Below are 27,861 nucleotides of genomic sequence, written 5' to 3'. Positions count from 1 at the left end.
ATTGGAAAATGGTTTTTTGAGATAGCACCTTCAGGATCAAGTCCATTTATATCAGGCAGAGCTATTGGTGAATCAGATTTGGATTCTTTGGCAGCCACAAGAGAGGATACCCATTTGAAGGTAGAGGTGTATAAGTGAGGAAGAAAATAGGAGATTGAGTCTGTTATGATTTAGGGTAATAACTCGCTCAGTAGAGGACACATTCTACTGGGGGGATAGTTTTATGTCCTGACTTGTTCCAGAAAGTGTGTGGCCGTCCAGAGGGCGCTGACAGGCGGAGCTGAGCTTGTTGGTTTTGGTTTTTGGCTGCGTCAGGCGGCTTGGGCGATCTTAGTTCTGCAGCCAGGAATCGAATCCGTGCCCCCGCGTTGGGAGCTCGGAGTCTTAACCACTAGACCCCCAAGGAAGTCCTGGAGCCGAGCTTCTTGGTTCTAAACATTCTGGCTGCTATTATCTTTATAACTTGAGATTTCCTTTAAATAGTAGGAGTACTAGTGATTAGGAAATAAAGTATAACCTTTTCTGGAATTGTGAAGTGCATCTATATAAACAGTTAAATGCAGCTATTCTGATTGTGTTTGTTTTGATAATTTATCCCTCAGCTAAAAAGTTGCCAAAGAATGAACCACAGAATCCAGGAGCAAACTCTACCAGAGGAAGAGGAGTAGACCTGACTGAGCCCACACAGCCCACCAGGAGTCAGTGCTGCAGTAACTAGCCCTCCACGGAGACTCCGGGGGCGGCTTTCTGCCTCCTGATTGTCAGCAACCGTGGAATTGGAGCATTTAACCAGCCCAGTATGACTTCCAAAAAGAAGAGACTTAACAATAGTCAAGTTTCTAATACAGAATTATTTTAAGTGTTTTGAACTTAATTTTTAATGACTTGCATGTGGCCCTCTGACTAGTGTTTCAGCGGTGGGAGGGGAAGTGAGAGCTGTGCGCACACTTGTTTCCTTGGAAGGTTAGCGGGACTCATTTCTCTTCTCCAGGGATGTAGACAAATGACTCTGAACCCACAGTGAACCAGCCAGTTCTGTGAAAAAAATTTGGAACTTACTCATTTGGGCTTTTCAGAAAAAACTTCTTGCTTTGGAAGGAGGTTCTAAAGATATTTATGCTTAGCTGCCATATCCAGGCAACCTGTAATTTCTCTTCGTGTCCTTATTTAAAGTATACATTCCACATTTTAACAAATTCGCCACAAGGAAACAGTCCCACATCTTCAGTGGGAAAAGATGAACCTTAGTGGCATCTAAATTATAGCTGATCCTGTTGTTTTATAAAATGGGGTAAAATGCATCTTAAAGGATAGTGTTCCCCTCAAACATGTGAGTTCTTCAGCAAAAATGAAGCAAACCAGGTGTCTGTGATTTACGTGTAATCACTGCTGGCCATTACACAGGTTTTGTTTGGGTGTAGGGAGGGGCCTTTGTGCCCTTTGGACATAAGTATAGTCAATGCACTAACAATTATGTACATTCAAACTTGATTATTTTAAATTTGATCTTCAGCTGTACTGTAAATAGGGTACTGCATTGTAGTCTCCATATATGTTTATTACTTTTCTGTAATATTTAAGAGTTGCTTAAAAGTATACAAAATGTACAGTTACTAAAACAGCTAATTTTTTCCTTTTCTCCCCCTTTGAAAGGAAGGGGCTTCAATTGTTCCTACCTGGCTAGAACCATAATAAAAAAGTACCAGTAATTTGTAACATGAGTATTGGATATGTTAGTAACAATCTTGCAGCCTTGTTTTCCAAAGTTCATTTAATTTTGATCAGTATATTGCACTAACTATTTTAGGCATTTTCATTATATGAAATCTACCATGTGTCAGAGATGATTTAATCTATTTAAGTGTTGAACTGCTAGCAGAACTTGTACATTTACAGTAACTCAAAATTAGTAAGGAAAACAGTTCACCAGTGTTTAGTTTTATATTGAGGTGCTCAGGTTGGAATAAAGTGGTATTAAAAAGCAAGTACTGGTTCTTCTCTTTTTTCACATGAACATATATAAATGGCATTGTGTAACCTGAAATCTGCTTTTATATTTTCTTTACTGCATTCGTAACAATTATGTGGTATTGATGTGATGTTGTGGTACCTGGTTCATTGCCGAATTGTCTCCGTGTTTCTCTTCTCTGGATAACCAGAGCTTTTATGTCAGCAGCTGATGCTCAGTCCCGCTGAGAAGCATCACCATGACGGTGACGTTGTCTCTGGAGCCGGCTGCCAGAGCAGCCTTGACGAGCTCGTGGCTGATGTACGCGGCGGCGCCGTCATAGAAGTGCTGAGAGCCTAGTCCTCTCTGTTCTTCTCTTGAGTCTCTTGGCTCTCTTTCCACACTGGTCCGTCCGTCGGTTCCTTCCTCACTGCAGGGATCACGAGTGGTCATTTTCGGTGGAAACAGTCCTGAACTTTCAGGGTCACAAATAGAATGTTTTGAAACTGACAGGTTTTCTTTTGAATTGACAGTTGACACGCATTCTGCAGACTTGCACTGAAACACTGTGTGGATGTTAGGCTCCGATTTTGATGTGGTTTGTTCACTGTTGGGGCAAAGCGGAGACCCTCTGGGTGGTGACGGTTTGTTGCCCGCGGCAGGACCCCGCGTCTCTCTGTGCGCTTGGAAAGCTGACATGGTGAGCGCGGTGACCTCTTTTGTGTCCAGAACGTCCCAGAGCCCATCAGTGCCCAGGATGAGGAACTGACACAAGTCATCTATGGGCACAGAGATCGTCTGAGGTGCTGGAATGATGAATTTTTTCAGCTTGAGATCCCCATGGAAGCCAAGTCCTCGTGTGGTGGTCCTTTTCCCCTGGAGGAGGCCGTGCGGCGCGTTGGCGCTGATGGCCGCTCCCTGCCCGAGCACCCGCCGCCTCTCGTCTGCGTTCCGGGTGGTGTGCTCTTTGGTTAAGCGGAAGCCTTTCCCATTTCTGCATAAGACTGCTTGCACGTTACCTAGAAGATTATTTTAAAAAATTGGTCCTAGAGATTTATAACCAGTTGTATCAAAGCATGCTGTTAACTTCATTAATTTGTTCCAGAGCATAGACAGAAAGCAGGCCATTTAAAAATTTTTTTAATATATGTAATACTCATGATTAGATTTATAGTAATTCAGATTTCAAACTGGAAGGCTCATTTATTCCTCCTAGCAACTTAGTGTTTAAAATATATTTAGTATTGATAATGAAAAATAATCTTTTTATGAAGCAGCTTCTGAGTATTATAGAGTCAAGAATTAAACTTTTTTCTAATGTATAATTCCATAGAGCAGGTATTTTTTTAATGTTTTGATAGATGCCTTTTCAATTAAAAACGCAAGCTGATTTTTTTCTAGGAGTGGAGTTTGATAATTTTTTAACTGGTTAAAATTAAAACCTGAATATATTATAGGTGTGGATGATTAAAAAATTATAATGCCACTGTTAGTATCCATCTTACTGGGTTTGTTATGTATGTTAAATTCAGTCAGCCAGCCCTGGGAAGAGAAAATAACGTGGCATTAGTGTCTGAAGTGGATAATATTTAGCCAACATTAAACCCTTTGATTGAAACTGAGGTCTTAGAGTTTGTTCATGGTTCAGACAAACCTGTGAGGTGTGCTTTATTGAAATCCTAAGAAAATTTAAATGTCATCCTTTGAAACAGTCTGAAGGATGGTTATATTACCAAACTTTTCTTTGGTATACAAAAAAAGAATTGTTTTTTTCATTTGTTAGGAAAAACTGATCTTCCTAAAGTTTTTAGGAACATAATTGTATGTTTATAATACCTATGAGAATTAATATTCCTGGAATCATAGGCAAAATTTACATTAGAATATTCTGATTTCAAGCATGGTACTGTACCTGGAATCAGAATTTTGTTGTTGCAGCCCTTAGTTCCGAATCCCCTCATACTTTAGGTAGAGGGACGCAGGTGTCAGAGGGTGAGTTTCACACCCCTAATCCGGACAGAACCTGAGTTGGTAAAGCATTAGCTCAGGCAGAGAGGGAGCCTGTTGGCTTATTTACATAATGGAAACTGCTAATATCTTCTGGGCATTAGATTAATAATAGTATCATAATAATAATAGCTACTGGATGGGACCAAAAGATGATTATGTGGACAATTTTGGAAACTTGATAACTGTGTAAATGATAGTCTTCAAAACTGCATGACCTCATTTATTTGTGGTTTGGTTATTAACGATTTCTATTAACTTTTCTGCTGGTCACTCTGTTTACACTCTGCAGAAGATAAATCAGTAAAGTAATTCTTGGCTTTTGCTAGTTGTAAATTATGATTGTGCCAACAGAGTAAACTGAATTGTTCTGTTAGCAGAACACGTGGTTCACTTCCTCTTTTAAATCAGAAAATGTCTTTGTGTGTGCCTGCACATAAATAGTGCGACCGGAGCTCTGAAAACGGGGCTCACAATAGGGAAATCCACTGACTTCCTGGATGTCCTATTTGCATGTGGCATGCCAGAGCTCACCCAGCAAAAAGCACTGTCTCCTCTGTGGTTTGAAAAGAACTTAATACAATTATCTAGTTACAGTGGAAGGGACTAAACTGGTATTTTGATTTTAGTTGCCTGTGCAGAGAGCTTGGTAAAGATACATACTACTGTTTGCCTTTTTTTTTTTTTTATTGTTGTGCTACAGAGTAGGAAATGCCATTTTGGTTGATTTTATTTTTGTGAACATCCCTTGAGGTCAGCACAAATAAATTTCCAGAAATTGAGGACACTAAGGAATAGCTTCAGGTTTTGTCCTGCCGTTGATTTGCATGAGTGAGTCATTACTTTGACAGTTTATTCATCCTGATACATGCTGCCTTCTGAATAGCTCACATCCTTACCTGTGTGAATTTGCATGAAGGAAGGAGGGGTACCCGGTGTTTCTCAACTGTTCATGTGTAACTCAGGAAATACGGGATGATAAGGAAGACTACTCAGGCCCTGGAAGAGTATTCCTGGCACACAGGATGAAAAGTGGGTGGTTGCATCTCCTGAACCTCGGGCTGCTAAGCTGTCAGCTGCAAACGGAGTTCCTATAAGCTATCAACTACACCGCTGAGAGCTAGAGTGGAATGAACAAAAAGCTTCAAGGAAAATAGGAAATTGAAGGGAGATTTTAAAATAACCCTCAATGTCCACGTGTCTTGGGAGAATTGAGGCAAAAGAGAAGAGCAAGGTTTGGCAGTTTGAGAGCACGATCGCCTTTCAGGGAGGGCCCCTGTGAAGCCTGGAGGAAAAGAGGAACGTGGTGAACTGCGATGACCCTCACTCAAGGCGCGGTGAACCAGCAATGCGGAGAGTTCACGTCCCTAGACACGAACTTAGCAGCTTTCAGCAGCTGGAGAGATGGTGCTCTTCAGACAAAACGGAGCAGGGGACCAGAAGGGCCACGTGTGCAGGGATGTGTGTCAAAAGGGAACTGAAGAGCTGCTCTGAGAGGACACGGGAGCCCTAACAGCATGCATGTTCGTTACACAAAGGGTGGTGAGGTAGCTATCTCCTGCAGTTGCTGGGCTGTCTCCAGTTTGTGAAGAGGAAGTCTCCCTGGAACTTCAGAGTGACCTCTGGAATCCCATACAGGGAATTCTAGGCCTGAATGGGCAAGGTCAATTTTCTTTTTCCTTCAGATAAGGCCACTAAGTTCAGTGTTAAAAATAACAGGAAAGTTTTAGGAAAGGACTGGAGGAAAGAGGACGAGAAATGTTCTGTGGTGGTAAGAAAAGGAAGCATCCCTTGTATGCCTGAGGCCCCGGCATAAAGGCTTGGTTCAGAAGCAGGACTTGGGACCAGAACCTGACGTGGGACATCAGTCCCAATTTTGTCGGTGTGTCTTTCATTAAGGCACTTTATTTCTCTGAGTAACATTTAACTATTAAGTAGACAGTTCTCACCGTACGTTCAAAAAGATTCCTTTGTTTTTGTAAGATGTGTAAGCATGAACCTCATCTGCACCATTTTCCGGCTGGAGTCTAAGGAGGACTTAACAGTCATCCTCAACTGCCTGCCCAATATTTGTTGTGTATGTATGAGTCCACCACCAACCCACCCCTTAAAAGGAAGGTGGGGAAGGAAATGTCTACAAAAGGTGAATGTTTACAGGGTTTTTTTTCTGCTTAAGATGACTCTGGAGTTGAATTGTGTTTTAGGGGAAAAGATGGGGCTGGAAATCATTTTAAAAGAAACTAAACCGTCTTTAAGGACAATCATTTCTAGACAGAATCACAACAAATGAAAATACCTGCAAACACAGCGTCAGTCGTGAAATGAGAAAGGAGAGGACCTGGGAGTGGAGGGACACCTCGGACACAGGAGGCTGCTGGCGAAGGAGCTGCGAGCAGAGGGGAGCGGCGGGTGCGGCCCGCGTGGGCTCGGCACCACAGCGGGCTCCCGGGACAGAGCACCAGACACAGGAAGCAGTCGTTTCTGAGGCCTCGTTAAAAGGAATGATGAACAAGAATGTATCATCCAGACATAAAGACACTGGAATAGCAGATACGCTAAAACACTTTAATGTCACGAAGGAACAGAATCTGTAACGGCTGAACCCCAGAGTATGCCAAGAGCACAAGTCAGCCTTTAGCTGAGAGCGTTTATTGAGCTAAATGCGTGACCTTGGACTTTTCACAGGATTATGGAACAGGAAACGAAGCCTAGGACTTGTTTAGCTTGGGGAGGCTAGTGGTTCTCCCCAACAAAGCTAGGACCACAGATGACCGTGCCCTCACTGAAACACTGAACAGAAATATATGCCCCTCATTCACCCTCCCAGACCGCCAGAAAAATGAACTACTTCAAAATCGATGCTAAACAGTGGATGAAAGAAAGGGAACCACAAAGCATTTGGAAACACAACCTTTGTGTATCTGTAGTCCAGAAAATCTCAAATTGATAGTTTTAAGTCAGATTGATAGTGTTAACAGGCAGGGATCAGGTGGTGGTCAGAGTGTAGTCGGGATGACGCAGGCCTCAGTTAAATCCTCCCAAGTATTAACATGGGGAATTCCTCTGCTTCCAGCCAAGATATAGTAACAGGGACTGGCCTTACCCTCTGATCTGTGTTGAGGAGACAGAACTGAGAGCCCAGGGAGACCAAGATAGCGAGACTTCACCGGGGAAAGAACCAGAGGGAAGGGTGCTCAGAAACCGCCAGGGGTCTGCAGAGACGTGTCCCCAGGTGTTCAGCAAGGTCGTGATCGAGAAGCCTCCCCGGGGGTTCAGTGAGGTCCCGATCCATGTGTGTGAGGAATCCCCCGACCCCAGCACTGGCAAAGAGCTATCAGACCGATCAGCAGAGCATGGCTGAGGACTCACACCAGTCAGACTAGAAAAACTCAGCGGTGGGTCAGTGAGTAGTGTCCTGAGGACCGGCTTGCCTCAACCCGAATCAGACGCTACTCTGAGTTTATTGGACAAATTGTAAAATCTGAAAGGATCAAATGTTTCTAACTCCACCCTAGAACACAGCTCAGGAAGTTAAGAAAAAAAAAACCCATATACTACCCCCCTTATAAGACCTGTGAATATGATTTTATTTGGAAACAAATCTTTACAAGTGTAAGTTAGGGTTTTGAGATGGATTATCCAAGTTGATCCTAAACCCAAAAAGTATCATCATAGAAGAGACACACGGTGAAGACAGAGGGATCTCCCTGGGAGTCTAGTGGTTAAGGCTGTGCTTTCAGATGTGGGGCGCACAGGCTCATTCCCTGGTGGGGGAACCAAGATCCCACCCCACATGCCAAGTGCCTGCCCCCCCCCCCCGAAAAAAAAAACCAGGAAGATACTGGGAGGGTTTTTGTCAACTATGGGGCTTCCCTACTGGCTCAGATGGTAAAGCATCTGCCTGCAATGCAGGAGACCCAGGTTTGACCCCTGAGTCGGGAAGATCCTGGAGAAGGGAATGGCAACCCACTCCAGTATTCTTGCCTGGAGAATCCCATGGACAGAGGAGCCAGGCGGGCTACAGTCCATGGGGCTGCAAGAGTCAGACACAACTGAGCGACTCACTTTCACTTTTGCAACTACAGGCCGAGAAGTGCCTGGATCCACTGGAAGCTGAAAGAGGCAAGGAAGAATTCTTCCCTGAAGAATTCAGGGGAGCATGGCCTTGGAAACACTTAGATCGGGAGCATCTAGTCTCCAGAACTGTGAGAGAAGGGATTTTTGTTGTGTTAAGCTTCCAAGTTCAAAATAATTTGTTATGGTAGCCCTGAAAAACTAGAACACAAAGCGTGCAAATAAGTCAGGAAATACTACACATAATAAAGCAAAAAATCCATTGAAACCAATGCAGAGCTGACACAGATACTGGAATTAGTAGGAAGAACTCTCAAAGTTGTTTAAGTGGAGTGCATTTGTTTAGGAAGTTAAATATAGGCATGGAAAGTGAAAGAAAGTAAAAGTGAAGGCGCTCAGTCATGTCAGACTCTTTGTGACCCTATGAACTGGGTCCAGGCTCCTACATCCATGGGAATTTCCAGGCAAGAATACTGGAGTGCCATTTATGATTAAAACTCTCCAGAAAGCAGGAATAGAAGGAACATGTCTCAACATAATAAAAGCTATATATGACAAACCCACAGCAAGCATCACCCTCAATGGTGAAAAATTGAAAGCATTTCCCCTGAAATCAGGAACAAGACAAGGGTGCCCACTCTCACCACTACTATTCAACATAGTGTTGGAAGTTTTGGCCACAGCAATCAGAGCAGAAAAAGAAGTAAAAGGAATCCAGATAGGAAAAGAAGAAGTGAAACTCTCACTGTTTGCAGATGACATGATCCTCTACATAGAAAACCCTAAAGACTCTTCCAGAAAATTACTAGAGCTAATCAATGAATATAGTAAAGTTGCAGGATATAAAATTAACATGCAGAAATCCCTTGCATTCCTATATACTAACAATGAAAAAACAGAAAGAGAAATTAAGGAAACAATACCATTCACCATTGCAACAAAAAGAATAAAATACTTAGGAGTATATCTACCTAAAGAAACAAAAGACCTATACATAGAAAACTATAAAACACTGATGAAAGAAATCAAAGAGGACACAAACAGATGGAGAAACATACCGTGTTCATGGATTGGAAGAATCAATATTGTCAAAATGGGTATTCTACACAAAGCAATCTATAGATTCAATGCAATCCCTATCAAGCTACCAACGGTATTTTTCACAGAACTGGAACAAATAATTTCACAATTTGTATGGAAATACAAAAAAACCTCGAATAGCCAAAGTAATCTTGAGAAAGAAGAATGGAACTGGAGGAATCAACCTGCCTGACTTCAGACTCTACTACAAAGCCACAGTCATCAAGACAGTATGGTACTGGCACAAAGACAGAAATATAGATCAATGGAACAGAATAGAAAGGCCAGAGATAAATCCACGAACCTATGGACACCTCATCTTTGACAAAGGAGGCAAGGATATACAATGGACAAAAGACAACCTCTTTAACAAGTGGTGCTGGGAAAACTGGTCAACCACTTGTAAAAGAATGAAACAAGAACACTTTCTAACACCATACACAAAAATAAACTCAAAATGGATTAAAGATCTAAATGTAAGACAAGAAACTATAAAACTCCTAGAGGAGAACATAGGCAAAACACTCTCTGACATAAATCACAGCAAGAGGATGGCGGAGGAGTAGGACGGAGAGACCACTTTCTCTCCTACAAATTCATCAAAAGAATAACTGAACGCAGAGCAAACTTCACAAAACAACTTCTGATCGCTATCTGAGGTCATCAGACGCCCAGAAAAGCAGCCCATTGTCTTCGAAAGGAGGTAGGACAAAATATAAAAGATAAAAAGTGAGACAAAAGAGCTAAGGACAGAGATCCGTTCCGGGAAGGGAGTCTTAGGCGGCATTGCTTGGGGTAGGGTCCGGGCCTGAGTGCCCTGAGGACAATCGGAGGGAGCTTCTGTGAGTTGCCAACTTGAACTGTGGGAGACCAAAAGAGAGAGAGAAAATTAACCGGCCCGAACACACTGCCGGCCCGAACACACTGCCGGCCATTCGCAGAACAAAGGGACTGAGAAAGTCCAGAGAAGAGCTCGCAGGCTGTGGACCGGCCCAGCCCCGCCGGAGGCAGGAGGCAGGGGGGAGGGGAAGGTCGCCGCGAGACACAGGGCGCAGGCACCCGAACGGCGCGGGCGGGGACTGGGGCTGGGGACGCGGAGGGCAGAAGGCGCACGCACCCGACTGGCGCCAGCGGAAACTGAGTCTGGGTCCGCAGAAGGCAGTGGGCGCGCCACACCTGGGGAGAGTGCACCCATCAAGCCCCTGGCTGCCTGGACCGCTCTGACGGGGAAGGCGCAGAGAGCAGGCGCAGCTTTTTGCTCCGCGCTTTTGTGGAACACCCGAGGGCTGGAACCGCGCGCAGCGCCCGGCGCGCTCCATATGGAGCGGCCGGGAGCCTGAGCAGCGCAGACGGAGAAAGCAGCGTCAGCCCCTCCCTGCAGTGCCAGCCCCTCCCTGCAGCGCCAGACCCTCCCCACAGCACCAGCCCCTCCCCGCAGCGCCAGCCCCTCCCTGCAGCGCCAGCCCCTCCCTGCAGCGCCAGCCCCTCCCCGCAGAGCGACGGAACTAGCTACCTGAATAAGAGTCCACCTCCGCCCGCCTGTGTCAGGGCAGAAATGAGGCTCTGAAGAGACCGGCAAACAGAAGCCAAATAAACAAAGGGAACCGCTTCAGAAGGGACCGGTGCAACAGATTAAAATCCCTGTAGAAAACACCGACTACTCCGGAAGAGGACTATAGATATCGAGAAGTGTAAGCTGGAACGAGGAGCTAGCTGAAACTGAGCCGAACCCACACTTACCGCAACAGCTCCAGAGAAACTCCTAGATATATTTTTACTTTTTTTTTTTTAAGTAAGAAAAAAAAAATTTTTTTTTTCTTTTTTATTTTTTGTTTTATTTTCCTTTAAAATTCCCTATTACTCCCCCATTACTCCTTAACTTTCATTTTCACAGATTTTTATGATTTTTTTAATTACGGAAAAAAATTTTTTTTTCTTTTTTCTTCTTTTTTTTCTTTCCTTTTTCTCTTCCATTTTCTATTTTTCTTTTTCTCTTATTTCTTTTAAAGTCCTATAGTACTCCTCTACCACTCCTTAATTTTCATTTTCAATACACTATAACCTTACAAAAAAAAAGAAGAGAAGCCCTATTTTTAAACTGAAATTCAGTTCCCATTTTTATTCAGGAGTGTGTTGATTATTCTCTCCCAATCTTGACTCTCTGTTTTCTACCTCCAAACACCTCTATTTCCTCCTTTCCCCTTCTCTTCCCAATCCAATTCTGTGAATCTTTGTAGGTGTCTGGGCTACGGAGAACACTCTGGGAACAGACAACTGCGTAGATCTGTCTCTCTCCTCTTGAGTCCCCCTTTTTCTCCTCCTGCTCATCTCTATCTCCCTCCTCCCTCTCTTCTTCTTCATGTAACTCTGTGAACCTCTCTGGGTGTCCCTAACGGGGGAGAATCTTTTCACCATTAACCTAGAAGTTTTATTATCAGTGCTGTATAGTTGGAGAAGTCCTGAGACAACAGGAAGAATAAAACTGAAATCCAGAGGCAGGAGACTTAAGCCCAAAACCTGAGAACACCAGAAAACTCCTGACTACATGGAACTTTAAGTAATTAAAAGTGACCGTCCAAAAGCCTCCATACCTACACTAAAACCAACCACCACCCAAGAGCCAATAAGTTTAGAGCAAGACATACCACGCAAATTCTCCAGCAATGCAGGAACATAGCCCTGAACGTCAACATACAGGCTGCCCAAGGTCACACCTAACACATAGACCCATCTCAAAACTCATTACTGGGCACTCCATTGCTCTCCAAAGAGAAGAAATCAAGTTCCACGCACCAGACCACTGACGCAAGCTTCCCTAACCAGGAAACCTTGACAAGCCAATCGTCTAACCCCACCTACTGGGTAAATCCTCCACAATAAAAAGGAACCACAGACCTCCGGAATACAGAAAACCCACTCCAGACACAGCAACCTAAACAAGATGAAAAGGCAGAGAAATACCCAACAGGTAAAGGAACATGAAAAATGCCCACCAAGTCAAACAAAAGAGGAAGAGATAGGGAATCTACCTGAAAAAGAATTTAGAATAATGATAATAAAAATGATCCAAAATCTTGAAAACAAAATGGAGTTACAGATAAATAGCCTGGAGACAAAGATTGAAAAGATGCAAGAAATGTTTAATAAAGACCTAGAAGAAATAAAAAAGAGTCAATTAAAAATGAATAATGCAATGAATGAGATCAAAAACACTTTGGAGGGAACCAAGAGTAGAATAACGGAGGCAGAAGATAGGATAAGTGAGGTAGAAGATAAAATGGTGGAAATAAATGAAGCAGAGAGGAAAAAAGAAAAAAGGATCAAAAGAAATGAGGATAACCTCAGGGACCTCTGGGACAATGTGAAACGCCCCAACATTCGAATCATAGGAGTCCCAGAAGAAGAAGACAAAAAGAAAGGCCATGAGAAAATACTCGAGGAGATAATAGCTGAAAACTTCTCTGAAATTGGGAAGGAAATAGCCACCCAAGTCCAAGAAACCCAGAGAGTCCCAAACAGGATAAACCCAAGGCAAAACACCCCAAGACACATATTAATCAAATTAACAAAGATCAAACACAAAGAACAAATATTAAAAGCAGCAAGGGAGAAACAACAAATAACACACAAAGGGATTCCCGTAAGGATAACAGCTGATCTATCAATAGAAACCCTCCAGGCCAGAAGGGAATGGCAGGATGTACTGAAAGTAATGAAAGAGAATAACCTACAACCTAGATTACTGTATCCAGCAAGGATCTCATTCAGATATGAAGGAGAATTCAAAAGCTTTACAGACAAGCAAAAGCTGAGAGAATTCAACACCACCAAACCAGCTCTTCAACAAATGCTAAAGGATCTTCTCTAGACAGGAAACACAGAAAGGTTGTATAAACATGAACCCAAAACAATAAAGTAAATGGCAACGGGACCACACCTATCAATAACTACCTTAAATGTAAATGGGTTGAATGCCCCAACCAAAAGACAAAGACTGGCTGAATGGATACAAAAACAAGACCCCTATATATGCTGTCTACAAGAGACCCACCTCAAAACAAGAGACACATACAGACTAAAAGTGAAGGGCTGGAAAAAAATATTTCACGCAAACGGAGACCAAAAGAAAGCAGGAGTCACAATACTCATATCAGATAAAATAGACTTTCAAATAAAGGCTGTGAAAAGAGACAAAGAAGGACACTACATAATGATCAAAGGATCAATCCAAGAAGAAGATATAACAATTATAAATATATATGCACCCAACATAGGAGCACCACAATATGTATGGCAAACACTAACGAGTATGAAAGAGGAAATTAATAGTAACACAATAATAGTGGGAGACTTTAATACCCCACTCACAACTATGGATAGATCAACTAAACAGAAAATTAACAAGGAAACACAAACCTTAAATGACACAATGGACCAGCTAGACCTAATTGATATCTATAGGACATTTCACCCCAAAACAATCAACTTCACCTTTTTCTCAAGTGCACACGGAACCTTCTCCAGAAGAGATCACATCCTGGGCCATAAATCTGGTCTTGGAAAATTCAAAAAAATTGAAATCATTCCAGTCATCTTTTCTGACCACAGTGCAGTAAGATTAGATCTCAATTACAGGAAAAAAATTGTTAAAAATTCAAACATATGGAGGCTAAATAACACGCTTCTGAATAACCAACATTTCATAGAAGAAATCAAAAAAGAAATCAAAATATGTATAGAAATGAATGAAAATGAAAACACAACAACCCAAAACCTATGGGACACTGTAAAAGCAGTGCTAAGGGGAAGGTTCATAGCATTACAGGCTTACATCAAGAAACAAGAAAAAAGCCAAATAAATAACCTAACTCTACACCTAAAGCAATTAGAGAAGGAAGAAATGAAGAACCCCAGGGTTAGCAGAAGGAAAGAAATCTTAAAAATCAGGGCAGAAATAAATGCAAAAGAAACTAAAGAGACCATAGCAAAAATCAACAAAGCTAAAAGCTGGTTTTTTTAAAAAATAAACAAAATTGATAAACCATTAGCAAGACTCATTAAGAAACAAAGAGAGAAGAACCAAATTAACAAAATTAGAAATGAAAATGGAGAGATCACAATAGACAACATTGAAATACAAAGGATCATAAGAGACTACTACCAGAAGCTCTATGCCAATAAAATGGACAACTTGGATGAAATGGACAAATTCTTAGAAAAGTATAACTTTCCAAAACTGAACCAGGAAGAAATAGAAGATCTTAACAGAGCCATCACAAGCAAGGAAATCGAAACTGTAATCAGAAATCTTCCAGCAAACAAAAGCCCATGACCAGATGGCTTCACAGCTGAATTCTACCAAAAATTTAGTGAAGAGCTAACACCTATCTTACTCAAACTCTTCGAGAAAATTGCAGATAAAGGTAAGCTTCCAAACTCATTCTATGAGGCCACCATCACCCTAATTCCAAAACCAGACAAGGATGCCACAAAAAAAGAAAACTACAGGCCAATATCACTGATGAACATAGATGCAAAAATCCTTAACAAAATTCTAGCAAACAGAATCCAACAACATATTAAAAAAATCGTACACCATGACCAAGTGGGCTTTATCCCAGGAATGCAAGGATTCTTTAATATCTGCAAATCAATCAATGTAATACACCACATTAACAAATTGAAAGATAAAAACCATATGATTATCTCAATAGATGCAGAGAAAGCCTTTGACAAAATTCAACACTCATTTATGATTAAAACTCTCCAGAAAGCAGGAATAGAAGGAACATACCTCAACATAATAAAAGCTATATATGACAAACCCACAGCAAGCATCACCCTCAATGGTGAAAAATTGAAAGCATTTCCCCTGAAATCAGGAACAAGACAAGGGTGCCCACTCTCACCACTACTATTCAACATAGTGTTGGAAGTTTTGGCCACAGCAATCAGAGCAGAAAAAGAAGTAAAAGGAATCCAGATAGGAAAAGAAGAAGTGAAACTCTCACTGTTTGCAGATGACATGATCCTCTACATAGAAAACCCTAAAGACTCTTCCAGAAAATTACTAGAGCTAATCAATGAATATAGTAAAGTTGCAGGATATAAAATTAACATGCAGAAATCCCTTGCATTCCTATATACTAACAATGAAAAAACAGAAAGAGAAATTAAGGAAACAATACCATTCACCATTGCAACAAAAAGAATAAAATACTTAGGAGTATATCTACCTAAAGAAACAAAAGACCTATACATAGAAAACTATAAAACACTGATGAAAGAAATCAAAGAGGACACAAACAGATGGAGAAACATACCGTGTTCATGGATTGGAAGAATCAATATTGTCAAAATGGGTATTCTACACAAAGCAATCTATAGATTCAATGCAATCCCTATCAAGCTACCAACGGTATTTTTCACAGAACTGGAACAAATAATTTCACAATTTGTATGGAAATACAAAAAAACCTCGAATAGCCAAAGTAATCTTGAGAAAGAAGAATGGAACTGGAGGAATCAACCTGCCTGACATCAGACTCTACTACAAAGCCACAGTCATCAAGACAGTATGGTACTGGCACAAAGACAGAAATATAGATCAATGGAACAGAATAGAAAGGCCAGAGATAAATCCACGAACCTATGGACACCTCATCTTTGACAAAGGAGGCAAGGATATACAATGGACAAAAGACAACCTCTTTAACAAGTGGTGCTGGGAAAACTGGTCAACCACTTGTAAAAGAATGAAACAAGAACACTTTCTAACACCATACACAAAAATAAACTCAAAATGGATTAAAGATCTAAATGTAAGACCAGAAACTATAAAACTCCTAGAGGAGAACATAGGCAAAACACTCTCCGACATAAACCACAGCAAGATCCTCTATGACCCACCTCCCAGAATATTGGAAATAAAAGCAAAACTAAACAAATGGGACCTAATGAAACTTAAAAGCTTTTGCTCAACAAAGGAAACTATAAGCAAGGTGAAAAGACAGCCCTCAGATTGGGAGAAAATAATAGCAAATGAAGAAACAGACAAAGGATTAACCTCAAAAATATACAAGCAACTCCTGCAGCTCAATTCCAGAAAAATAAATGACCCAATCCAAAAATGGGCCAAAGAACTAAACAGACATTTCTCCAAAGAAGACTTACAGATGGCTAACAAACACATGAAAAGATGCTCAACATCACTCATTATCAGAGAAATGCAAATCAAAACCACAGTGAGGTACCATTACACACCAGTCAGGATGGCTGCTATCCAAAACTCTACAAGCAATAAATGCTGGAGAGGGTGTGGAGAAAAGGGAATCCTCTTACACTGTTGGTGGGAATGCAAACTAGTACAGCCACTATGGAAAACAGTGTGGAGATTTCTTAAAAAACTGGAAATAGAACTGCCATATGACCCAGCAATACCACTTCTGGGCATACACACCGAGGAAACCAGATCTGAAAGAGACACGTGCACCCCAATGTTCATCGCAGCACTGTTTATAATAGCCAGGACATGGAAGCAACCTAGATGCCCATCAGCAGATGAATGGATAAGGAAGCTGTGGTACATATACACCGTGGAATATTACTCAGCCGTTAAAAAGAATTCATTTGAATCAGTCCTAATGAGATGGATGAAACTGGAGCCCATTATACAGAGTGAAGTAAGCCAGAAAGATAAAGAACATTACAACATACTAACACATATATATGGAATCTAGAAAGATGGTAACGATAACCCTATATGCAAAACAGAAAAAGAGACACAGAAGTAGAGAACAGACTTTTGAAGTCTGTGGGAGAAGGTGAGGGTGGGATGTTTCAAAAGAACAGCATGTATACTATCTATGGTGAAACAGATCACCAGCCCAGGTGGGATGCATGAGACAAGTGCTCGGGCCTGGTGCACTGGGAAGACCCAGAGGAATCGGGTGGAAAGGGAGGTGGGAGGGGGGATCGGGATGGGGAATACGTGTAAATCTATGGCTGATTCATGTCAATGTATGACAAAACCCAGTGAAATGTGAAGTAATTAGCCTCCAACTAATAAAAAAAATAAAAAATAAAATAAATAAATAAATAAAAAATAAAAATAAAAGTGACATGCTAGTGTGGAAAAAAAAAAAAAGAATACTGGGGTGGGCAGCCATCCCCTTCTCCAGGGGATATTCCCAACCCAGGGATCGAACTCAGGTCTCCTGTGTTGCAGGCAGACTCTACCGTCTGAGCCACCAGGGAAGCCCATAGGCATGGAAGATAATTTTAAAAATCAAACTTCTGAAGATATAAAATACAAAATATGAAATGTGGGTTTCCCTGGTGGCTCAATGGTAAAGAATCTGCCTGCCAATTCAGGAGACATGAATTTAATCCCTGGTCCCAGAAGATCCCACAGGCCATGGAGCAACTAAAGTCACGTGCCAGAACGTTGGGGCTTGTGCTCTAGAGCCTGCAAGTGCAGCTACTGAAACCTGCGTGCCAAGAACCCATGGGCCACGAGAGACGCCGCCACGTGAGAAGCCTGTGCGGCAGCGAAGACTCAGCACAGCCAGAAATAAATAAATGAAAGATGCACTGGATATGATTAACAGCAGATTCAACATCCCAGAAGAAAAGGTTAGATTCTTGCAGAGTAATGTGAGTCAATGTGTGCTCGGTCACGCCCAACTCTGCAAACCCAAGGACTAAAACCCACCAGGCTCCTCTGTCCATGAGGTTTTCCAGGCAAGAGTACTGGAGTAGGTTGTCATTTCCTACTCCAGCGGATCTTCCCAACCCAGGGATCAAACCTGATCTCCTGCATTTCCTCCAATGGCAAGTGGATTCTTTACCACTGTGCCAACTGGGAAGCCCATTGCAGAGTAAGGATCTCTGAAAATCTGCTCCTCAGTAAAAGGAAGGGGAGCACTGTGAAAAGCTGGCAAAGTCAATTTTCCTAGAATGCTGGAAGTTGACCAAAGGTTTGCAAAAATCTGAGCATTATTGAAGAGAGACAGCTTGAAGTAGGTATTAATAAAAATAGAAGTGTTTATGGCCTTATAACTTGACCTACTCCAAACCTTTTCTCTTCAGCTCTGCAGTAGCCTTGAAAACCAAAAGTTTTATAATGAAAATCAACAGTCCAGTCTAGAAGCCTCTGCAGGGGAAAGAATGGCTTTGGACCTCCCTAAAAATCTACCCTCAGAGAAACGTCACTATTCGGACTATATTGCAGTTACCTGAAGAAAGCTGCATTCTCAAATCTTGTCATCATTTGATCAGACTCAGAGCTTACTCTGCAAATAACTGGCCCTCAGTGTGTTTGCCAGGCTTCCCAAATGATGTTAGTGGTAAAAAATCTGTCTGCCAATGCAGGAGATATAAGAGATGCAAGTTCGATCCCTGGGTTGGGAAGCACCCCTGGAGGAGGAAATGGCAACCCACCCCGGTATTCTTGCCTGGAGAATCCCATGGACAGAGGAGCCTGGTGCGTGACAGTCCTTGGGGCCACAAAGAGTCGGACACAACTGAGTGACTGAGCAGTGTGCATGCTGAGAACAGTCAGCTGCAACTGTTTCAGAGCACAGCTGCCTGAAGCAGTGATGACAAGAGATTGATCCCAGCATCCAATGAAATGTGTAAGAAATAATAACGAGCTGAATAACGAGACACTGTAGAGGGCTTTGAAAAGCTCAAATATATTCCTGGGGAAACAGAAAAGGGTGCACACGTGGCAGACTGTGTCCCTGCCGGGATGCGAAGAGGCCCGGATGACTCACCTGTGGGTGGTCTTCAGGACAGACCCAAATAGCAAGTAAAAGTTTAGGCAGCATTGTAAACTGCCTGCTATTGTTTACAAGACAAGCTTCAGAAAGACTGGAAGACATATGTATTAGTACTAGGTGTTTAAGGAAATCTTCATCTAGTTCTTAGCTGAACTCCAAGATAACCAACCAAGCAGAGACTTTGTGTCTACACATGACACAGCTTATAGACTCTAGAAAATTAGTTCTTAAAAGTCACAAAGCAGCAGCAACAACAAGCCCTGGAGAGGAAGGACATCTGTATTATTGTAAATGTCCACTTTTCAACAACAACAAAAAAGAACAGTGAAACAGGCAATGAAACAACCATATGCAGGAGAGAAAGAAATCAGCAGAAACTGTCCCTGAGGAATTCCAGGCATTAGAATTACTGTCCCAAAAAAACAAATGTTTTAGAAGTTATAAAATGTTTAAAGGGAAATAAGGCTGAAACTGGAAGCATGAGAATGCTGATCCCCCGAGTTAGAAACTCTCAGTAAAGAGCTGGCAATTTTAACAAGCAAACCAAATTCTGGAGCAGTGTCGAAAACGACACTGTCTTAAGTGGAAAATTCACTAAAATGAACTCAGAATCATATTTGAACTGGCGGAAGTATCAGCAAATTTGATTGATAAATTGAAATCATCCAGTCTGAAGAAGAGAAGAAATAGAATGAAGTAATGCAAACAGTCTCAGAGGCCTGCGAGTTACCACCAGGTACACCAACATGCACACGGTGAACGAAAAGAGCGGGGAAAGAATGTTCAAAGAAATGATGGCCAGAAATGTCCCAAATTTCAATCAAAAGATCCAAGAAGCTCAAAAAACCCGAAATAGTATAAATTAGAGGTCAGTACTTAATCACGTCATAATCAAACTGTCTAAAAACAAAGGAAAAAAGAATATTGAAAACAGCATGAGAAAAGTGACTCATTACCTACAGCCAAGGGAAATTCAATAAGATCAACAATCATGTCTCATCAGAAACCACAGAGGCTAGATGGCAATGGCATGACATAGTCAAAAGGCAAACTGTCCTTTTAACGGTGAAGAAATTAACATGTTCCCAAGTAAACAAAGACAAGAGAATTCATCACTAGCAGATCTGCCATACAAGAAATAAGAAGGGAGTCTTTCAGATTAAAATGAAAACACCAGACTGTAAGTTGAACCCACCGACAGAAAAGAAAAGTCACTACTGTTGTCTTTGAGTATCGGGGAGCATTGGTTCTGGGACTCCCTGAAGATATCTGTGGGTATTCAAGTCCAGGCACGAAAAGTACCTGTGGGTACTCAAGATCCACCAAAATCTGTGGATATTCAAGTCCAACAGCCAGCCCCGCCCCCATATCTGCACATTCACAGATTCTGCCAACCATGGATTGTGTAATAGGCATTTACTATCGAAAAAATTCTGCATATAAGTAAACCCACACAGTTCAAATTCATGTCATTCAAGGCACAACTGTATATAGGTAAATATAAAACAGTAAAAACTACTTTTTAACACTCTTCTTCTGTCCTGCATGAGACAAAAATTATAAAACTTTTTTAGGCTTGTACTCTGTAAAGATGTAATTCTATAAAGTACAAAGAAGGGTGGAGGAAATAGAGCTGTACTGGAGCAAAGATGTTGTATACATCTTTTTGAAGTTAAATTGGCATGAATCCAAGCCAAATTGTTTTTAAGATTTTATTATAATCTTCAGGATAGCCACTAAATTTTTTTAATATATAGGAAGAGAAACACAGGAGTCAAAATAGAAAACTAGACAATATCTAATACAAAAGAAAGCAGTAATGATAGAAAAAAGAGATAGAAAGCTAACAGCAAAATATCTAACATATATCCTACCCTATAATTAATTACATTAAATGTAAATGAATTCCTAACTTGAATCAAAAGGGAAAGAATGGCAAAATGGAACAACAAACACACACAGTGGGAGGCTGAATAAAGTCCCCAGAGGTATCAGACCCTAACTTTTGGAGCCTGAAAGTGTTACTTTAAACGGCAAGGACTTTGAAGATGTGACTTTGACCGTGAGATGCTTACACGGGATTGTCTGGGTGGGCTCTAAATGCCATCACAGGCTGGAGGTTTGGCCTGTGGAGGCACACTTGACTGACCAGCCACAACCCAGGGAATACTGGCAGCCAGACAGAAGCTAGAAACAGGAAACAGATCCTTCCCACCCCCTCCGGAGGGGGCACTGCCGTGAAGATGCTGAGCCAGTTATGCTGAAGCAGGAGGTTTTGAACCGTGAGAGAAGAAATTTCTGTAGTTTAAGCCACCAAGTTTATGATAAATTTGTAATAGCAGCCACAGGGAACGAAGAGAAGCAATATCCAACTATAGCTAAGAAGACACTTGATTCAAAGACACATAAACTGAAAGCCCAGGGCCGGGGAGAAAGGACCATCCCAGCGACTGTACTAAAGACCACGGAGACTCACACTTCACCTGGGCGACTTAGTGCTTTGTGAGCTGTGTGTCAGAGGAGCTATTAAAGATGAAAGCACTGGGGAAAAGGATTTAAGAGATCAAATGAAAATCCCTTATGTTTATAAGGACTAGTGTGGTTAAGTAAAAACATAAAGTTTGTGGTTTACTTGATATTATGAAAAAAGTGTATGTTTCCATATCAATAAGTTTATTAGTATTCTAATCCTATGAGGATTAACTGAAGTAAAATAATTGAGTGCCAAGAGAAATGATAAAATGCAATGTAAATGAGAAGTGCCAAGAACAAACAACCAAGAATGTCTGTTTTGAAGAATCTTTTCCCACATGCACAAATTCAACATTTATTCAATGGCTTTATCACCACATTTGCGCTTCATTATAAAGTGAGGTGGGTTTGGGGTTTTTTTTGTTTGTTTTTTGTTTTAATTTCAGAGTTATGGTGATACTGGTATTTGATAAATTTCAAAGAAAAATGAATCTCCTTGCTAGTTTTATAGGTCTTATTTTATAAAATACAAAATATGCTCCTGATAAGTTTGTGTCCAAATTAATTTTTTTGTAACTCACTTAAATTACTTTCTTTTAGGAGCACTTTTATACTATAAATCATGACCTCCCTTTCACAAGTTGAATTTTTTTCCTCTACTTATTTGTTTCTATTAAAATGAAAGATGCCCAAGTGAAACCATTTTAACACAATTAACACATTTTAACACAATTATTTAACACAATTCCTGTAAGTTAGCTCCAACAAATGTTTGACCTGGAGATTAGAACCTGCCGAACAGCAGTGAAATGAGCTTAGAAATAATGAATCAAAAAAAAAAAAAAAGAAAGAAAGAAAGAATCAATCAGAGTAAACTGAACATTTGATGATAGTATCTCCTTACTGAATATCTCATAAATTTACTTTTCATTTTCCAAGAACCCTGATATCAAATGATACATTCTAACAGAGGTCTCAAGTCCAAAGATATGGGTCAGTTCCCAGGTTAGTCTGAAACCTTAAAATCCTCCACCCATGAAGGAGGCCTTCTCTGAAGCACTTTGGAACCTCAGGGTATAACCTGAGAAATGGCAAAGACCCTGAGGAAGCTGGCATTACATTTGCCTCCTTGGTTTTGCTTAGTTTGGAGTCTGCATTTTGGGCTCACAGCCAGAGCTAATCAGAAACAGGCCCGCTTCCAGGGACCCTGACATTGTAATGGTCTCCGTGGGTCTACCAAGCCCTGCTCTGGAGTCAAAGTCCTCCTCCCTGAGGCCCAGACTCTTCAGACTCGAGAACAATCCCCTTCAGAGGCAGCTTGATTTCCATCTCCAGTTCCTATTACCTCTGACACCTTAAACAGATAATTTCACCTCTCGAGTTTCCATTCTCTCATCTGGAAAATCGAGTCAACACCACTTAGAAATGGTGGCAGGGGTTGAGAAAGAGATAGAACAGATGTTGTTTAAGGATTCAGACTTACAATGATCAGTAAATCAGTCCTAGAGATGGAATGCACAGTATCGGGACGAGAGAGCATATATATTTTAATCATCAAACTTGCGAAGAGACTAGAACTTCCAGCCACTGAAAAGAAATTATAATTATGTAATGTGATAGAAGTGGTAATTATTGCTACTATGGCAGTCATGTTACAGTATAAAATTGTATCAAATTAACATGTACCTCTTAAACTGACAGAATGTTACAAAGTACAAATATGTACAAATAAAAATATGTACTTTTTAAAAGCGGTACCTAGATACCCTTAGATATGAGAATTCTTGGAAGACTGTGTGAGAAATCACTCTATATTTAATAGGTGGACATTGTCATTTGTAATAATTCTACCCAGGAAAGGGTGGTGGAACCCTGGTTAAGCATCTCAAGGAGCTCAGGTTAACTTGGCTGAGACTTTTGACCTCCGGGCTTTCCATTTTGGCAAGTTCCTTAGCTAGAACTTTAGAATGCAGGTGAAAAGAATTGCTTCTTGGACTTCCCTGGCGGTTGGGAATCCGCCTGCCAATGCAGGGACACAGGTTCAATCCCTGGTCTGGGAGGATTCCACATGCTGTGAGGCAATTAGGCCCGATCACCGCAACAAGGGAAACTGACACCGTGACACACCCTCGCACCCCGGGGGATGGCAGCCCCTGCTCTCTGCAACCAGAGAAAGCCCACACACAGCAAGGAGGACCCAGCACAGCCACAAATAAGTGCATAGATGAGTACAAATTAAAATAAAATTTAAAAAGAACTGCTTCTTGAAATAAAACACTCCAGCCACGTTTTTGAAGAAGCATATATATGCCTAGGGACTGGCCTGGTGTTCCAGTGGTTAGGACTCCCCCTTCCAATGCAGGAGACACAGGTTCGGTCCCTGGTTGGGCAACTGAGATCCCCATATGCCAAGTGGCGCAGTAAAAAAGATGAAAACAGAAAAAACCCACACCGGTAACACAGTCATGAACGACTGGTTCCTCTAAGGTGAAACTGACGCGGCTTGGCCAGTGAGCACAAGAATGACCTCTTGCAAACGTGTTAGTTACCGGAATAACTGACCACTTTGAGCAGCTATATTAACAACACTCAAAGAACTTTCCTTTCTCCTAAAAGAGGGAAGTGTGGGAAATGTTTTGGTTCCATCCAGACCTAAGCCAGTGTAATAGATTCGCTTTGCCTTTATCAACTGCTGTGTGACTACCCCATTTAGAAAACTTCATATTTGAATCACATTGTTTCATATACGTGCCTCTTTGAGAAATAATTACAATTCATTTTGTGTCTGCAATCTGAATCTAAACTGTGGTTGTTGATCATTTCTTAAACTGGTCAATGTAATATCTAGGCATGAATAAGTCACTAAAGAATAGATCAGTAGATAATTCTGGAAGCATGAGATGTTTTGCTGCCAGGAATAAAACATATTAAGATGTAATCTGCCACCATTCAACATACATACCAGCATTTGCAACGTGTAGCACTCCAGTGGTGATTTTTGGCATTCCTGAGCAAAGATGCCTATCTGCCAAAGCACCAAGGTCACTGATTCTTCCCCAAGACTTCCTGGCTTCGGGACTCTCAGCATTGCTTTCCAGCACGCAAGTGACTGCAGAACAGCCACTCCATCGGACCCTGGACACTTCCCTCCTTCCAAGACGTAAAAGCCTGTCCATTCTCCAAAACGCTTTGGCAAAGGCTTTGTGTATGTTCTCATACACGCTTTTCATTCCTTTTGTCCTTTTCTTTTTGGAGGAGAAGGAGTCTTCTATAGCTCTATAGTCTTCTCTAAACACTGTGTTAAAAGAATTGATTACTTTTTGCTCTTCAGGAGTCATTTGGTAGGAAGGATCAAGTCTGGAAAGTTGATGGAGAAGTAAAACTGGGAGTTCTGTTGAGGTCAAGTCGGCCGCTGAGGCTCCGTGATGTCCATCAAACAAACCAAAAAAACACACATTGGGTTTACTGCCAAAATTATTCACAACAATGAATTTATCGTTCATGTCAACTCTCCATGTGGCATTCCTGTCATTGCAAATAGCTGCTCCTTTAATTAATAGGTGACTGATTTTTTGAGGGTGTATGGAACTCTCGCAAATGTTCTCCATAATCCTATAGTATGCTGGTACCTGTCTCTTCCACAGTAGCTCAAAAGCATTATTAATGCTCTGCAAGGTTTTCTCATTGAACGCAAAAGATGACAGCAGCTTAGTAATGACGGACTGTCTCTGGTCCATGATCGCCGAGAGCCCTGGTCTCCTCTCCCCAGTCCACTGCAGGCCCAGCGTGTTCAGAGCCACGTGCCGCTTTTTGTGGAGGAAAACTCCAGGCAGGCCAACCTCACGCTTGCAAATGGAGCAGGGGAACGTGATCATCTCATCACAGTCCTGCACTGGAGAGTGTTTTTCAGAGACTTCTTTTGATGGTCTCTTCTTCTTCCTTTTAAAGTGCTTTCTTTTCCATGTCAGTGGGACTTCATACTCTGAATCAGCTGTTGGTTCTCTCGTGTACAATTGCCTTGATTTCCAAAACACTCTACGAACAGGATGAAAGATATTTACATGCCAGAAATGAGGCAATTTGCAGTTTGCTTTGACTCCTCGAGATTTAATATTGCTCTAAAATATTCTGATTGCTCTTTCTGTGATTCCTCCTCCAAAATACAGAGTACCAACCCAAAAAATTGGTCACTGATCTGTGTAGGCCTCAGTGAAATTAGGCAAAATCTCTAGGAAGCCAGATAGACCTCTAAGAACAAATAGAGAAATCAGCATTATACTGTATCTGGGCAAGTGAAGGTATATGCTTGAGCCTTAGCAATGTGATTTCAAGTATGAGCATAATTATTTTTGTACTTAAATTTTTCCTAATAATAAAGTAATTTATTATATAATAATTAATAATTTATTGTTTATTATAATGATATCACACATTATATTATTATAAAATAATTATATAATAATATATAGTATAAAGAGATATAATAATTTTTAAAAGCACTTTTGTCCTAATTAAAGCATTCTCAAGGAAATGAATGGGAGATGTATCTGATGCGGGTGCATTTAATGTGCTGCTTTCCCTGCATGTATTTAAATCCCTGCCATACACAGCTCTGTTGGATGTAGCCATTCATCCCTACAGGAACATTTCATTCACCAATTTCCACTTCATAATGCTCGTTGGTCTATTAGCCTATTAGCAAACTTTCCTGGCTTTGCCTCACCAGCCAATTCTTGTTTCTCTTTTTTAATGGAAAATTCAAACAACACAAAAGAATGGAAATATGTAGTGAGCCCCCATCACCAGCTTCAACCACTATTAACATTTTTTCACTCTCATTTCCTCTATGTCCTCAACCACATATTATTTCATTTTACTCATTTCTTTACTGGAGTATTTTAAAGCACATCCTCCAATTCTATCGGTCTCACTCATCACTCCAGTACTTAGTCAGCACACATTCACTTCTTCAATATCTACCACAGGCCAGCTGCCGTGCAGCCACAGTGCCGCTTAGGAATCAAGTCGGTGCCTTGGCCTTGAAGCAACAAGGCAAGGAGTCTGTGGCCTCATCCGCACGCTCATACAAAGAACCAGACAGGTCCAATGGAGCCAGGCAGAGCCCCGTGATGAGGCCCAACCAAGGGCCCAGCCCTTCATCTGCGCAGGAAAGGGGCCCTGTGACAGCTGAGCTGACTCGAGAAACACTCAGTTGAGAAAAAGCAGCAAGAGCTCCAAGGCAAACACACGGGGCTACCAGTTAGCAGGCAGGAGGGGGAAGAGGACCCAGCCAGGGAGCTGGACAGGCAAGCACAGATGTATGGGAAAATGGCAAAACTTTTCAGCTCTTCTGACCAAAATGTATATCAAATATCTTTTAACTGCTATTATTGCATAACATCCATGTAAAGGATGCAGTTTTTCTGAGGCTTGTTGAACTGTTTGGACCATATTTAAAGCACACTTATTCTGTAGTTAGACCTAGAGTCTTCAAATAAAAATCAAGTTATATCATCACTTTATTTTTCCGTCTATAGAGGATAGCCATAATACAACTCTCTCTCACATAGAGCCACTCTGGGAAAGTAACATGTCCGTTCATTCGTTCAACAAACATTAGGGGGGGTCTGCCATTTGCCAGGGACTGTTTTATTTGCTTCAGACAGAGAGGTGAACAAAGGCATTGCCTGTGATTAAGCTTATAGCCTCATACGAAAACAGACAATAACTAAAGGAAACACGGAAACTGATGCCATCAGACAGAGAACTACTAGCGTGAGAAACAGGGCAGGACAAGAGGAAGGACGTCCCCAGAGGTCCCGTACTTAAGAGTCTGCCGCTGAGGCAGCGGACACAGGTTTGATCCCCAGCCAGGGAAGAACCCCTGCCACTGGGCAGCTGAGCCCGAGAGGCACAGCCACTGAGGGCCTGGAGCCCGCGCTCCGCGGTGAGAGAAGCCACCTCGGTGGAGAGGAGCTCCCACTCCCGCAGCTGGGAAAGCCCGCAGGCAGAAATGAGACCCAGTGCAGCCAACGGTAAGCTAAAAATAAATAAAGACACTGTTAGGGAAAAGAATAAGAGTAGACAAAGAGGGACTTCTGGGCGGTCCAGTGGTTCAGACCCTGAGCTTCCATTGCGGGGCACCAGTTCAGTCACTGGTCAGAGAAGATCCCACATGCTGTGTGGCATGGCCCAAAAAACAACAACAACAAAAGGTAGAGAGACAGAAGCACTTTTAGTATAAGGTAGTCAGATGAATATATCACCCCTCCATGAACATAGTCTACCAAGAAATCACGGTTTCATTTGACTGAGAAAGTGGAAGAAAAAGAAAACTGCAAATATAATTGTTTACAAACTACATTTGTTATCTGATACAAATGAAAAAAAAAAAATTACCTGAAAGCACTGTTTGCCTCCATGCTCCTTTGGGATTGCCACCTTCCTTTGCCCTCTCTTCACCAGTGTCCCCCGGCCCCTGTCCCTCCAACCTGCCTG

General features: G+C 41.7%; 2 protein-coding genes across 2 annotated transcripts in view; one reads left to right on the top strand and one right to left on the bottom strand.

Annotated features, from left to right (window-relative positions):
- Positions 1-1,985, top strand: part of RAB5A (RAB5A, member RAS oncogene family) — a 31,625-nt gene extending 29,640 nt beyond the window's left edge. The window contains exon 6 of the mRNA XM_043874541.1: positions 603-1,985. Coding sequence (XP_043730476.1) covers positions 603-718 — 116 coding nt within the window. The 3' untranslated portion in view covers positions 719-1,985. The remainder of the gene's footprint in view (positions 1-602) is intronic.
- On the bottom strand, positions 936-27,861 carry PP2D1 (protein phosphatase 2C like domain containing 1). The gene is made up of 3 exons (XM_043874540.1): positions 27,763-27,861; positions 24,326-25,398; positions 936-2,967 (listed from the first exon to the last, which is right to left on the bottom strand). Exons 1-3 carry the CDS (start codon positions 27,783-27,785, stop codon positions 2,165-2,167), a joined length of 1,899 nt encoding a protein of 632 aa, XP_043730475.1. The 5' UTR covers positions 27,786-27,861; the 3' UTR covers positions 936-2,164.

This window comes from Cervus elaphus, chromosome 19 (genome assembly GCF_910594005.1).
Source record: "Cervus elaphus chromosome 19, mCerEla1.1, whole genome shotgun sequence".
NCBI lineage: Eukaryota > Metazoa > Chordata > Mammalia > Artiodactyla > Cervidae > Cervus > Cervus elaphus.
Note: the sequence above shows the minus strand (reverse complement) of the source record. Positions and strands in the feature narration are given on the sequence as shown.

Bases quoted from the DNA above. Each gene is read 5' to 3' on its own strand.
- PP2D1 (XM_043874540.1), bottom strand. From the start codon at position 27,785: ATGGAGGCAAACAGTGCTTTCAG. The intron at 25,399-27,762 runs GTAATTTTTTTT...TCCTGTTCGTAG, and splicing joins GAGGCAAACAGTGCTTTCAG to AGTGTTTTGGAAATCAAGGC. The intron at 2,968-24,325 runs GTATGTATGTTG...ATAATCTTCTAG, and splicing joins GCTACACGTTGCAAATGCTG to GTAACGTGCAAGCAGTCTTA.